At 41.9% G+C, this 13967-nt stretch overlaps 2 protein-coding genes across 2 annotated transcripts in view; one reads left to right on the top strand and one right to left on the bottom strand.

Annotated features, from left to right (window-relative positions):
• Positions 1–13967, top strand: part of LOC133553184 (zinc finger protein OZF-like) — an 839429-nt gene that overhangs the window by 456073 nt on the left and 369389 nt on the right. The window lies entirely within an intron of this gene.
• The window catches only part of LOC133558483 (zinc finger protein OZF-like), a 135692-nt gene that overhangs the window by 118481 nt on the left and 3244 nt on the right, over positions 1–13967 (bottom strand). Inside the window, exons 2-3 of the mRNA XM_061916342.1 lie at positions 7428–7882; positions 3914–5652 (exon numbers count right to left, since the gene is read on the bottom strand). Of these exons, the coding sequence (XP_061772326.1) occupies positions 5647–5652; positions 7428–7882 (461 nt within the window). The 3' untranslated portion in view covers positions 3914–5646. Of the gene's footprint in view, positions 5653–7427; positions 7883–13967 lie in introns of the transcript that reaches the window.

Raw genomic sequence — 13967 nt, 5'->3', positions numbered from 1 at the left:
GTACATATTTATGTATGTATATATATGTATGTACATTTACACATATATATATATATATATATATATATAAATGCATCTCTCGCCATCTAGTGGTTGTTTTGGGTACATCACTCTGTCTGTATATGTAGATGTACATATGTATGTATGTATATATACTGTATGGGGCGGCATGGCGTAGTGGGTAGAGCAGCCGGCCAGAAACCTGAGGGTTACAGGTTCGCTTCCCACCATCCAAAAAAATCGCTGCCGTTTCCTTGGGCAGGACACTTCACCCTTTTCCCCCGGTGCCGCTCACACTGGTGAATGAATGATAAATAAATGATTGGTGGTGGTCGGACGGGCTGTAGGCGCAGACTGGCAGCAACGCTTCCGTCAGTCTACCACAGGGCAGCTGTGGCTACAGATGTAGCTTACCACCACCAGGTGTGAATGAATGTTGAGTCCCACTTCTCTGTGAGCGCTCCGAGTGTTTAGAAAAGCACAATATATATCTAAGTTATATTGTATATATATATGTGTGTGTGTGTGCATGATGTTTCCACCCCCATTCTTCACAGTAGGTGTGGTGTTCTTGGGATGCAACTCAGTATTTTTCTTCCTCCAAACACGACGAGTTGAGTTTATACCAAAATGGATACATGGATGATACAGCAGAGGATTGGGAGAATGTCATGTGGTCAGATGAAACCAAAATAGAACTTTTTGGTATAAACTCAACTCGTCGTGTTTGGAGGAAGAAGAATACTGAGTTGTATCCCAAGAACACCACACCTACTGTGAAGCATGGGGGTGGAAACATCATGCTTTGGGGCTGTTTTTCTGCTAAGGGGACAGGACGATTGATCCGTGTTAAGGAAAGAATGAATGGGGCCATGTATCGTGAGATTTTGAGCCAAAACCTCCTTCCATCAGTGAGAGATTTGAATGGTTGACCAAATACTTATTTTCCACCATAATTTACAAATACATTCTTTAAAATTCCTACAATGTGAATTCCTGGATTTTTTTTCCACATTCTGTCTCTCACAGTTGAAGTGTACCTATGATGAAAATTACAGACCTCTGTCATCATTTTAAGTGGGAGAACTTGCACTATCGCTGGCTGACTAAATACTTTTTTGCCCCACTGTATATATATACACACATATATATATATTATATATATATATATATATATATTATATATATATATATATATATATATATATATATATATATATATATATATATATATATATATATATATATATATATATATATATATATATATATATATATATTGCAGATGATGTGGTCCTGATGGCTTCATCTGACCGGGATCTTCAGCTCTCACTGGATCGGTTTGCAGCCGAGTGTGAAGCGACCGGAATGAGAATCAGCACCTCCAAGTCCGAGTCCATGGTTCTCGCCCGGAAAAGGGTGGAGTGCCATCTCCGGGTTGGGGAGGAGACCCTGCCCCAAGTGGAGGAGTTCAAGTACCTAGGAGTCTTGTTCACGAGTGAGGGAAGAGTGGATGGTGAGATCGACAGGCGGATCGGTGCGGCGTCTTCAGTAATGCGGACGTTGTATCGATCCGTTGTGGTGAAGAAGAAGCTGAGCCGGAAGGCAAAGCTCTCAATTTACCGGTCGATCTACGTTCCCATCCTCACCTATGGTCATGAGCTTTGGGTTATGACCGAAAGGATAAGATCACGGGTACAAGCGACCAAAATGAGTTTCCTGGCTCTCCCTTAGAGATAGGGTGAGAAGCTCTGCCATCCAGGAGGAACTCAAAGTAAAGCCGCTGCTCCTCCACATGGAGAGGAGCCAGATGAGGTGGTTCGGTCATCTGGTCAGGATGCCACCCGAACGCCTCCCTAGGGAGGTGTTTAGGGCACGTCCAACCGGTAGGAGGCCACGGGGAAGACCCAGGACACGTTGGGAAGACTATGTCTCCCGGCTGGCCTGGGAACGCCTTGGGATCCCCCGGGAAGAGCTAAACGAAGTGGCTGGAGAGAGGGAAGTCTGGGCTTCCCTGCTTAGGCTGCTGCCCCCGCGACCCGACTTCGGATAAGCGGAAGAAGATGGATGGATGGATGGATGTATACATAAGAGATGGCGTTTGCGTAGAGTGGTGTACAGGTCACTGGAGCCTGTTTTCTGTGGTATGAGTGAGTTGGTTTTATGGTCCTTCCAACGAACTTCCGGTATGGAACAAAGGCACCGGAAGTGAGATGCAGTGAGGCAATGTTTGTGCCTCCGGTATGTTGTCCATAATTCAGATGCGGTACAAAGTAGACATGTGTGGTATATTCAGTACATACTTGGAAGTGCAAGGAAAGGTTCTTGTTGTGCCAGATACACTTTTTCAATGTGCTAAACATTAACAATGTGCATGTCAAGTTCTGCATCACGGTTGTTGGTGTTGGGGATTATGGATCCCAAGTGGGTGAATTTGTCCGCCACAGATGGAGGTGTGTTGGAGATGGAGATAGTAGGGTTCAGGATAGTAAGTTGGGCAAGGACAATTGTATTTTTTTAAGATAATCCGGCATGCAGAGTCAAAAGATGTGCAGAGCAGTTCTAGTTTTGGCAAATGCAGCATCATCAGCATAAATCAGTTCCCACACTTGAGGGAATACTTCCTCAAGACCTCCTCAATCCCACCTTTACTGGTACATCTTCTTATGAGAAAGCTGTGCCTGGGTACTCTGCGCTAGGCTCTCTTATTTTATGGACTAATGTTGTCGAGGTAGTTAAAAAGCTCCTCGGCAGGATGAGATCCGCCCAGGGGTTCTTGAGGCTCTGGAGGCCGTTAGGCTGTCTTGGTTGACAAGACTCTGCAACATAGCCAGGACATCTAAGGTGAGGAGTAACTGGAGTGAGCGTTTCAAATATTGCAGGATAACACTCCTTAGACTTCATGATGAGGTCTATTCAGGTGTATCAAAGAGGAGCCTTTGTCGGATGGTAAGGAGGAGCAGCGTAGTTTTTGTCAGGTTCAAACACTGTTGACATCTATTAAACAAGACAAAAAAGGCAAAGAATCAAACAGAGACAGACTTAAATTTGGACTCAGATCTGAGGAGAGACATGGCCTCTGTACACCTTTCACAGTTCCTGCACCAAGCTCCGATGAAATGTTTTCGTCTCCTCTTTTTAGATATTCAATGTTTACGCAACAACACATGTCAAAACAGGAATGGGGAGCATACACACAGTCAATGTTGTCGGTCACATTGAAGACAAAAGACGACGATGCCTCGGGTCCGGGCTCGTCCTGGTCTCAGCTTCGGCAAAACAAGATTGGGGAGTAAATAAACAGTCATTGTTTTTGGTCACATTGAAGACTAAAGAAGATGATGCTTCGGGTTAGGGTTCGTCCTAGTCTCAGCTTCGGCAGGTCTTTGAGGACAAAAGAAAACCCCTCTCGTCGCATTCCAATGTACACAGCGGAATGCCCCAAGACCTTGCTTGGTCGAAGAAGGACAGCTCTCAACTACTCAGTTAAATAAAAGAGTTCTGAAAGTTTTTTGATAATTCACACACAATTTTTCTAACAGTTTTCTTCCTGGTCGTGGAACTGTGGATCTGCACTATACCTGGTCCTTGTGGGTGTGTGGGGGTTTGCCCAACCGGTCTGTATTCGCTTTGAGGACTTGGAGAAGGATTCGGACCATGTCTCTGAATGTGGTGGTCTGCTCCCTGTATGATTGGTGTCAGAGCTTGGTCTGTATTCTAAATTGTACCCATGCCCAGTGGGAGCTGGACTCCGCCAGGGCTGCCTTTTGTCAACAATCGTGTTTGCAACTTTAATGGACAGAATTTTTTTTCCTTTTATTATTTAACAATCTTTAAGCACAAATTGGACAAATAACTTTTGTTCTCTGCTGTGTTTCTGCATGTGTGCCAGCAGTCATTTATTAAGTTGAGAATGTGGCCTGACCTACTCAGTGGCCTTGTGGTTAGAGTGTCCGCCCTGAGATGGGTAGGTTGTGAGTTCAAACCCCGGCCGAGTCATACCAAAGACTATAAAAATGGGAGCCATTGCCTCCCTGATTGGCATTCAGCATCAAGGGTTGGAATTGGGGGTTAAATCACCATGAATGAATCCCGGGCGCAGCACCGCTGCTGCTCACTGCTCCCCTCACCTCCCAGGAGGTGATCAAGGGGATGGGTCAAATGCAGTGGACAAATTTCGCCACACCTAGTGTGTGTGTGACAATCATTGGTACTTTAACTTTGCCACCAATTGAGCATTTAAAAGGTTTTTCCTCATCCGTGTGATCTTGGGCTTAACGGTTTTAGAAAATAACTCAATTGTGATTCTTTCTTCAAAGTCTTCTTCTCGTGCATTTTTCAAAAAACACAAGCAATAAAGCAATCTGTATTATAATAAAGAATATCAGTTATATTATTCATGTATTCTTTATTCTAAATAATACAAACTTACTAAATGTTTTGACTGATAGTCTTGTAAGCACAGCGCTTTTACTGTGAAGGACGAATGTGAGTTGTTTGTCTGTAAATATGAGCTCTAACTTGACTGCTGTGACGTGTGCCGGCGAAACAAAGCTGCATGTTATTAAAGGGACTTTAGAAATCATGGCTGTCTTCCTTCATGTTATCCTTATGTACCTTCTTATTAGTAAAAAACTGCAGGTAATGAGGAAATATTTTTTCTACCTATACATTTTTCAAAAAACATCTAAAACACCAACAACATTTTTTATGCTATCAATGACAGATTAATTTATAACCTGTAATAATTACAGTATTTGGTTCATTTTAGGCATTTGGATATTTTGTCCGAAAGTGCCTCTGCGGGTTATTTTCCTTTGAGACGGTGTTTACCTGATTGCAAAGTAAACACAACGACTTTCACACTGCACTGTCAGTACATTCATTATTCTCCCCTCACTATTCGTTTCCAGCGTGTGCAGCCGGACAGATAGTTAACAGCATGAACAAAGAGAAGCTCCAGAACTTTTGATGAGGATTGATGTTCCTTCTTTTGAAATCTGTTCCTTTTTCTTTCTTTACACTTCGTCCTTTGTTTAGGTTCTTAACACTGAAAACATAAACACAAAATAAACATAACAAAAGTATAACAAACATTCTGTATTTTATATAGATAAAATAGAAAGCTTCTATTGATATGTATGTTAAAAAATGTGTTAATAGATTCACAAAATAAACTATAGATGTTTACCCACACAGAAATGTAACAACATTCATTGCACACAATGTGGCTCATCACAAATAAACATAAAGTGTAGCATTATCAATTATAGCCTTCTACTGGTCAACTGTATAGGTATAGTTACTTTCAGACAAAAAAACATGACCAGAAATACAAAAGACATCACAAAGTCAGTATTTTGTTCATTTTAGGCATTTGGATATTTTGGCCGAAAGTGCCTCTGCGGGTTATTTTCCTTTGAGACGGTGTTTACCTGATTGCAAAGTCAACACAACGGCTTTCACACTGCACTGTCAGTACATTCATTATTCTCACCTCACGATTCGTTTCCAGCGTGTGCAGCCGGACAGATAGTTAACAGCATGAACAAAGAGAAGCTCCAGAACTTTTGATGAGGATTGATGTTTCTTCTTTTGAAATCTGTTCTTTTTTCTTTCTTTACACTTCTTCCTTTATTTAGGTTCTTAACACTGAAAACATAAACACAAAATAAACATAACAAACGTATAACAAACATTGTGTATTTTATATAGATAAAATAAAAAGCTTCTATTGATATGTATATTAAAAAATGTGTTAATGGATTCACAAAATAAACTATAGATGTTTACCCACACATAAATGTAACAATATTCACTTTAAACGTTGCACACAATGATTGTGGTTCATCAAAAATAAACATAAAGTGTAACATCAATTCCAATGCAAAACAAATTAAATACCTTTATACACAAATTGTATCTACTTACAAACTAAGGTTTGACCAAGTTTGGTCATGAAGCTTACACGTGTGAATTTCTATTGTTTCTCGACTGGATCAATCGTCGCTTAAAAGGTCCGCCCGGAAACAGTGACCAAGCACTTGATTGGGACAGAACATTCATCCAGTCAGTGTTAAAAGCCAGAATTTTTTTTCAGGGTTGAATGAGTAGTTTTTTTTCTACTCACCCACTGCGGCTTCATCATGACATACATGCCACGCCGTTGCCCCCTGTGGGGTGGCGAGAGTACTTCATACATGAGCAACCCTAGTTTTAACGGTTTTATTAAGCCTATCTGGTGCGCCTGACTGCCAACCGAACAACTGAAATGATTTTCCCCAGGGTTTTTAATCATATATATGTTCAATCAAAATTAGGTAAATGGACAATATTTATGTAGTACATTCCTCTGCCTGAAATGATACCCACAGCGCTTTGGATAATGTGTCACATTCACACACTTATTAGAAAAGCTTTTGTTATGCTTTGGAAAACCAAATATATTTTTCTTTTTATTAATTATGTTACTTTGAGCATAACTTTTACAGCCAACAGAACAACTAGATGTTTTTTTTTCAGGAGTATTGTTCTCAGCTGACTGTTCGAATGTCTCCTTTGAGTATGGCTTTTGACACAAACTGAACAGCTAAATGGTTTTTATCCCGTGTGTTTCATTATGTGTCAGACTAACTAAATCGTTTTTCTTCAGTGAGCATTCTCATGTGTTTAATTGAATATCTGTTATGAGTAAATCTTTTATCGTAATGTGTGTTGTGTTGAGTCAAACTATACTCATGACATACATTTTTACCGCAAACTGAACATTCAAATGGTCTTTCTTCGGTGTCTGTTGTGTCAGGTCCAATGCCATTGAGTAAAACGTTTACCACAAACTGAACCAACAAATTGTCTTTCTCGTGTGCGTCCTTAAACTGCAATTTTGAGAAAAACTTTTACCGCAAACAGGTAAATTCTTTTTCACCAGAGTGTGTTCTCATGTGTTGACCTAAATTGTCTTTCAATGAAAAGTTTTTACCACAAACTGAACAACCACATGTTTTTTTTTCAGTTCGTGCAAAGTGTTTTTCTCCAGAGTGTGTTTTCATGTGCTGACTTAATCTGCTTCTTTGAGAAAAGCGCTTGACGCAAACTGAACAGTTATATGGTTTTTCTCCTGTGTGTGTTCTCATATGTTCAGTCAGATTTCTCTTCTCAGAGAAGTTTTTACCACAAAGTGAGCAATCGATTTTTTCTCCAGAGTGTCTTTCCATGTGTTGAGTAAAACTGCTTCTTTGAGTAAAGCGCTTAGCGCAAACTGAACAGTTATATGGTTTTTCTCCCGTGTGCGTTCTCATATGTTCAGTAAGATTTCTCTTCTCGGAAAAGTTTTTACCGCAGACTGAACAATCAAACGGTCTTTCTCCTGTGTGCGTTCTCATGTGTGCAGTCAATACTGCCTTGTAGGAAAAACTTTTGCCACATACCGAACAATCGAATGGTCTTTCTCCTGTGTGCGTTCTCAAGTGTTGAGTCAACGCACTCTCGCTGATACAGATTTGAGCACAAACTGAGCAGCTCACGTGTTTTTTACATATCTTCTTTTTGGCATGTTTGTTGTCAGTGTGAGTCCTCATATCACCTTCACAGTCTGTATCGCTGCTCAAAGTTACTTCAACCTTGTCTTCAGCCTCACTATCTGATAGTGGAGCTAAGAGGTTGTCTACTTGTGGTTTCTCTTCATCATCTTCAGTCTTCACAGACACAATAGTTAGCGGCGACTTGGTGAGATCAGCTTCCTCCTGTCCGAGAAGACACTCTCCCTCCTGAGTGATGCAGAGTTCCTCCTCTTCCTTTTTAATGTGGGGGGGCTGCGAAGTAGAGCTCCCCCCCTGCGACTTTGTGGGAAGTTCTTCAGGATGACCATTCAGCTGCTGGACGTCTGAGGAACACAAAAATGAATTGCTTTATCTTTGTGTTGTTCATCAGGCTGGGCGATCATATGAACGTGATTAATCAAACATGGCGGACATGTCCGTCACAAAATACTACAGTAGTAAACGGTAGAGATGCAACGTTTTTTTCTGTATAATCCTGCATGGGACAATCCGCCTTACGGACCGTGATCTTGTGTGCTTTTACGTGGGCGTGTGCGCAAGTGTGCCTGTCGGCCTTTACGAAAGTCATGATCCTCACGACGTAATTGATAGCAGTGGAGCCAAAAAGAACAAAATCCATAAAAATGGCCAACAGTAGCATAAAAGTTCAAACACAACTGTAGAGGTTCTTCTGATGCCGACAGATCTTCTTGATCCCGATAGACGGTTTGAATCACGTTTTGTATTGATATGAAGCAGTCTGTATCTCGGACTTTCCAGTCCGACGTGTCTCCAACTCCCGACCCCGTGTCTCTGTCCGGCTGCTGCTAATACACTCCCGTCCAAAGGCAAAACCCAGTGACTCAATTTTGGTCAAAACTGAGCTGATAATAACTTTGGAGTTCCTAGGTGATATGCTTTACATTAGTGTATGCGATATTGTAATTGTTTCCGTAAGTAAGCTATTACGCGCATGGCAGGACCTAGCAACTACCACATAACCGCGTAGATACAACAGAAAAACCTAGTAGCTTCGGAGCTTCTTTGTCAGTCTCCTTATTGTCTTTAACGAGACATTTGTAGGCATCAAGCTGATTATGTGATATTATGGCACGAGGGGATATTTGGAAGATTGGCCCAGGACGTTGCAAGCACCTTCATTAAATGTATTGTTCTTGATTCTTCCCCTTGCATACTCTTTTGGGCAGATAACTGTGGAGTTCAAAATAAAAACTGGATGCTGTACACGGCTCTTGCTCAATGTGCAAACGCAGAGTGGGGCCCACCCGGGATTGTGATAAAATATCTGGAGAAAGGGTACACGTTCATGAGAGCAGATTCAATCCATCGGCAAGAAAATGAAAGCTCAGGAAAACATCTACGTATACGTTTGATGACTTTGTAGATCTTTGTAAGACAGCATCAAGATAGATTGGTTTTCCTTTGTTTTCTCAAAATCAGCTAGAAATTAGTTACTAGGTTTTGCCTTTGGAGGGGAGTACAGGCGACAGGTGATTAGATGGATAGCCACGGCTGGGCAATCTACTCATCTGCCGCTGGCTTCGAGGCCGGTCCCTACACACCCAGCTCCACGGCAGGCATGCAGGCCACGCCCCCCCCCCCTCCACAACAACATTTAGAAGAAGCAGACTTAATTTTCACTGTGACTGATGAAGCTTACATTGCGGTGCGTGTGGTAATCCTGCCCTCAATGTGGATTCGCAGGCGGAGCGGGCTCTACTTAGTGGCAAGAGGGGGGCAAAACCCCCTCATAAAAATGTCTTGTCCACCTCCTGATATACACACAAAATTAATACGTTACAAGTTGACAAAAGGATCCATCCGGTGGCGAAGAAATTTGCCGAAAAAGGGACACGGTAGAGCAGGGGTGTCAAACTAATTTTAGCTCAGGGGCTGCATGGAGGAAAATCTATTCCCAAGTGGGCCGGAACGGTAAAATCATGGCAAGATAACTTAAAAATAAAGACAACTTCAAGAATTTTTCTTTGTCCCAGCATGGATGAATAGAACAGACATCTGCTCGCAAAAAAACCCATCCCAATCAACAATGTGACTCCCTTGAATGGCCTAGATGCTGTGGAAACAGGACTCGGCTGTTCTGAAAAACACCCCCGAGGACACCTCAACGATGGACGCTTTTGACCTCCCTCCCTCCTCAACGACACCTCAGTCTAAAAAACATTACATCATCAAACCCAAGACAATTGGGCATACATGCACACACACCCCACCCCCACCCCACGCCTTCACCACCGCTTTTTCTCCACGGGGTGATGGTCGGATGTCAGCGCTTCAAAGCAGCTGTCGCCTTCCAGTGCCCCAACTCCCCGCCCCCTGCTGCAAGTTTCTCGTGATAAATGTAACGTGTTTATATGTGCATTGCATGGAAGTTTTTTCCCCACTCCAGACTAGGCCCCCTTAGGAGCCCAGTCTAGATTGTATTTTTTAACTCATCTTTTTCCCCAGCGTTTTACCTTTTCCCATCTTTTACGGGGCGCTTCGTGGCGACTCATCAGCATTCCTGTTCTGTAACCCTGTGCACTGTTTGTTTAATCTTGAATGGGCTTGTGCTGAAAACAAAGTTTCGTTGTACTTGTGTAATGACAATAAAGACCTATCTATCTACCTACTTACCTACCTACCTAAAGTTTGGCCAAAAATAGACCAACCATATTATGAAAACGTACAACACAAATAATCCTCTGGACAAAACACTTCAAATTTGTTGAAAATTCTGAGAAAATTGGTGCAGTTTCCAAAACACAATGAGCTTAGACTTCGGACCTCCTCCAAATTTACACTCGTGCGCGCGTTCTGAGGTCCGAGAGCCATTTCCAGCTCATGGTGCCTAAGACCAGACTTAAAGGGGAACATTATCAGCAGACCTATGTAAGTGTCAATATATACCTTGATGGTGCAGAAAAAAGACCATCTATTTTTTTAACCGATTTCTGAACTCTAAATGGGTGAATTTTGGCGAATTAAACGCCTTTCTGTTTATCGCGCTGGAGGCGATGACGTCAGAATGTGACGTCGCCGAGGTAACACACCCACCATTTTCATTTTCAACACATTACAAACACCGGGTCTCAGCTCTGTTATTTTCCGTTTTTTTTAACTATTTTTTGGAACCTTGGAGACATCATGCCTCGCCGGTGTGTTGTCGGAGGGTGTAACAACACTAACAGGGAGGGATTCAAGTTGCACCACTGGCCCCAAGATGCCAAAGTGTCTGCCGCCAGACCCCCATTGAATGTGCCAGAGTGTCTCCACATTTTACCGGCGATGCTAAGGCAGACATGGCACAGAGATGTATGGATAACCTGCAGATGCATTTGCAACGATAGTCAACGAAATCACAAAGGTGAGTTTTGTTGATGTGTACTGTCAGCTAATCGATGCTAACATGCTACGCTAATCGATGCTAACATGCTATTTGCTGGCGGTGGAACAGAGATGTATGGATAACCTGCAGATGCATTTGCAACTATATTATGTTTCCTTCCACCCACATTTAATGCGAAACAAACACTTACCAATCGACGGATTTAAGTTGCTCCAGTGTCAAAAGATGCGAAAGTCCTGATGGTTTGGTCCGCACATTTTACCGGCGATGCTAACGCAGCTATTCGGCCATGCTATGGCTATGAATAGCGTCAATAGCTATTCGCTCAATAGCTTCAGTTTCTTCTTCAATATTTTCATACTCCAACCATCTGTTTCAATACATGCGTAATCTGTTGAATCGCTTAAGTCGCTGAAATCCGAGTTTGAATCCGAGCTAATGTCACTATATCTTGCTGTGGTATTCCCATTGTTTGTTTACATTGGCAGCACTGTGTGACGTCACAGGGAAATGGCCAGTGTCTTCGCAGAGAGACGAAAATAAGGCACTTTAAAGCTTTATTTAGGGATATTCCGAGACCGGTAAAATTTAGAAAAAAAATTTGAAAAATACAAGCCACTGGGAACTGATTTTTATTGTTTTTAACCCTTTTGAAATTGTGATAATTTTCCCCTTTAAAACCAGGGGAGACAGGGCCTAAGCTCTGGAACACTCTGCCCCTCCATGTTAGAACTGCTCCCACAGTGGAGCGTTTTAAGTCTCCTCTTAAGACCCACTTTTATTCTTTGGCTTTTAACACTATGTGAGTTTTGTAGTCCTCTGTGTTTTCTAAAAAAATTTGTATTTCTATTAATTTTTTTGACCTGCTTTACCCTTTAAAATCGTTTTTAATCATATTTATTTTTATATCATTTTTATATTGGTTTTACTTTTTATTCATTCATTGGTGGAGCTAAGGATATTTGAATATTGTTTTAATGTTGTTGTCCAGCACTTTGGAAACATGTATGTTGTTTAAATGTGCTTTACAAATAAAGTTGATAAACCCCAAGGAAAAAAATACCCGACCGGCGTCCATTTTTGACATTGGTCTCCAATCTAGGGCCGAAAGTGGCCCGCCAGATTCCAAAATCTGGCCCCTGGATTTTTTGGATTTTTTTTTAATTTTTCGCATTTTTGGGACCAGGGGGACTTGTGGGACTCAGTCCCAGATAGGCGCCAGCACCCCCCGCGACCCAATAAGGGAATAAGCGATAGAAAAATGATGGATGGATGGATGGATTGGAGACTTGGTCTTAGTGTATCTACACAGCCTGGATTAAACTTTAGTTCAAGGTCTTTCTGGGATGGAACAAAAACACAAGATGTAAACTCTTCTAGGTATCAAATACCTCCTTTGTCATGTCCACGTATCAATCCAGCGCTAACTCAACAAACCATAAGAAATGGAGGTAAACACTATTCAAAAGACTTAAGTCCACTTTCCTCGTGTTCGACAGACATTTTATTTTTTGAAGTTGTTTTCAAAATTTTACCCGTCCCAGAATATCCCTAAAAAAGGCTTTAAAGTGCCTTATTTTCGCTCTCTCGAAGCCACTGTCTGTTTCTCTGTGACGTCATACAGTGCTGCCAATGTAAACAAACATGGCGGATAGCACAGCAAGATATAGTGACATTAGCTTGGATTCAAACTCGGATTTCAGCGGTTTAAGCGATTCAACAGATTACGCATGTATTGAAACAGATGGTTGGAGTATGGAGGCAGATAGCGAAAACGAAATTGAAGAAGAAACTGAAGCTATTGAGCGAATAGCTATTGACACTATTCGGCGATGTCTGCGTTAGCATCGGCTGTAAAATGTGCGGACCAAATGATCAGGACACTGGACTGGACTCAAGATTCAAACGCTGCTTTTGGGATGTGCGGCTCACTATTGTGCACTATTTCAAGACGTATGCCGTCATTGGCTGGGGTGGGAACAGCCCTAATAAACCCATTAAAGGGGAACATTATCACAATTTCAAAAGGGTTAAAAACCACAAAAAATCAGTTCCCAGTGGCTTATTTAATTTTTAAAGATTTTTTTCAAAAATTTTACCAGTTCCAAAATATCCCTAAAAAAAGCTTTAAAGTGCCTTATTTTCGCTCTCTCGAAGCCACTGTCTGTTTCCCTGTGACGTCACACAGTGCTGCCAATACAAACAAACATGGCGGATACCACAGCAAGATATAGCGACATTAGCTCGCATTCAGACTCGGATTTCAGCGGCTTAAAGGGGAACATTATCACCAAACCTATGCAAGCGTCAATATATACCTTGATGGTGCAGAAAAAAGACCATCTATTTTTTTAACCGATTTCCGAACTTTAAACGGGTGAATTTTGGCAAATTAAACGCCTTTCTGTGTTTAGCGATGACGTCAGAATGTGACGTCGCCGAGGTAACACACCCACCATTTTCATTTTCAACACATTACAAACACCGGGTCTCAGCTCTGTTATTTTCCGTTTTTTTGACTATTTTTTGGAACCTTGGAGACATCATGCCTCGTCGGTGTGTTGTCGGAGGGTGTAACAACACTAACAGGGAGGGATTCAAGTTGCACCACTGGCCCCAAGATGCCAAAGTGTCTGCCGCCAGACCCCCATTGAATGTGCCAGAGTGTCTTCACATTTGACCGGCGATGCTAAGACAGACATGGCACAGAGATGTATGGATAACCTGCAGATGCATTTGCAACGATAGTCAACGAAATCACAAAGGTGAGTTTTGTTGATGTTGACTGCCAGCTAATCGATGCTAACATGCTACGCTAATCGATGCTAACATGCTATTTACCGGCGGTGCTAAAGCAGACATGGCACAGAGATGTATGGATAACCTGCAGATGCATTTGCAACGATAGTCAACGAAATCACAAAGGTGAGTTTTGTTGATGTTGTTGACTTATGTGCTAATCAGACATATTTGGTCACGGCATGACTGCCAGCTAATAGATGCTAACATGCTACGCTAACTGATGCTAACATGCTATTAACGCTAGCTGCATGTACATTTGA

Source organism: Nerophis ophidion, linkage group LG01, assembly GCF_033978795.1.
Source record: "Nerophis ophidion isolate RoL-2023_Sa linkage group LG01, RoL_Noph_v1.0, whole genome shotgun sequence".
Classification (NCBI taxonomy): Eukaryota; Metazoa; Chordata; class Actinopteri; order Syngnathiformes; family Syngnathidae; genus Nerophis; species Nerophis ophidion.
Note: the sequence above shows the minus strand (reverse complement) of the source record. Positions and strands in the feature narration are given on the sequence as shown.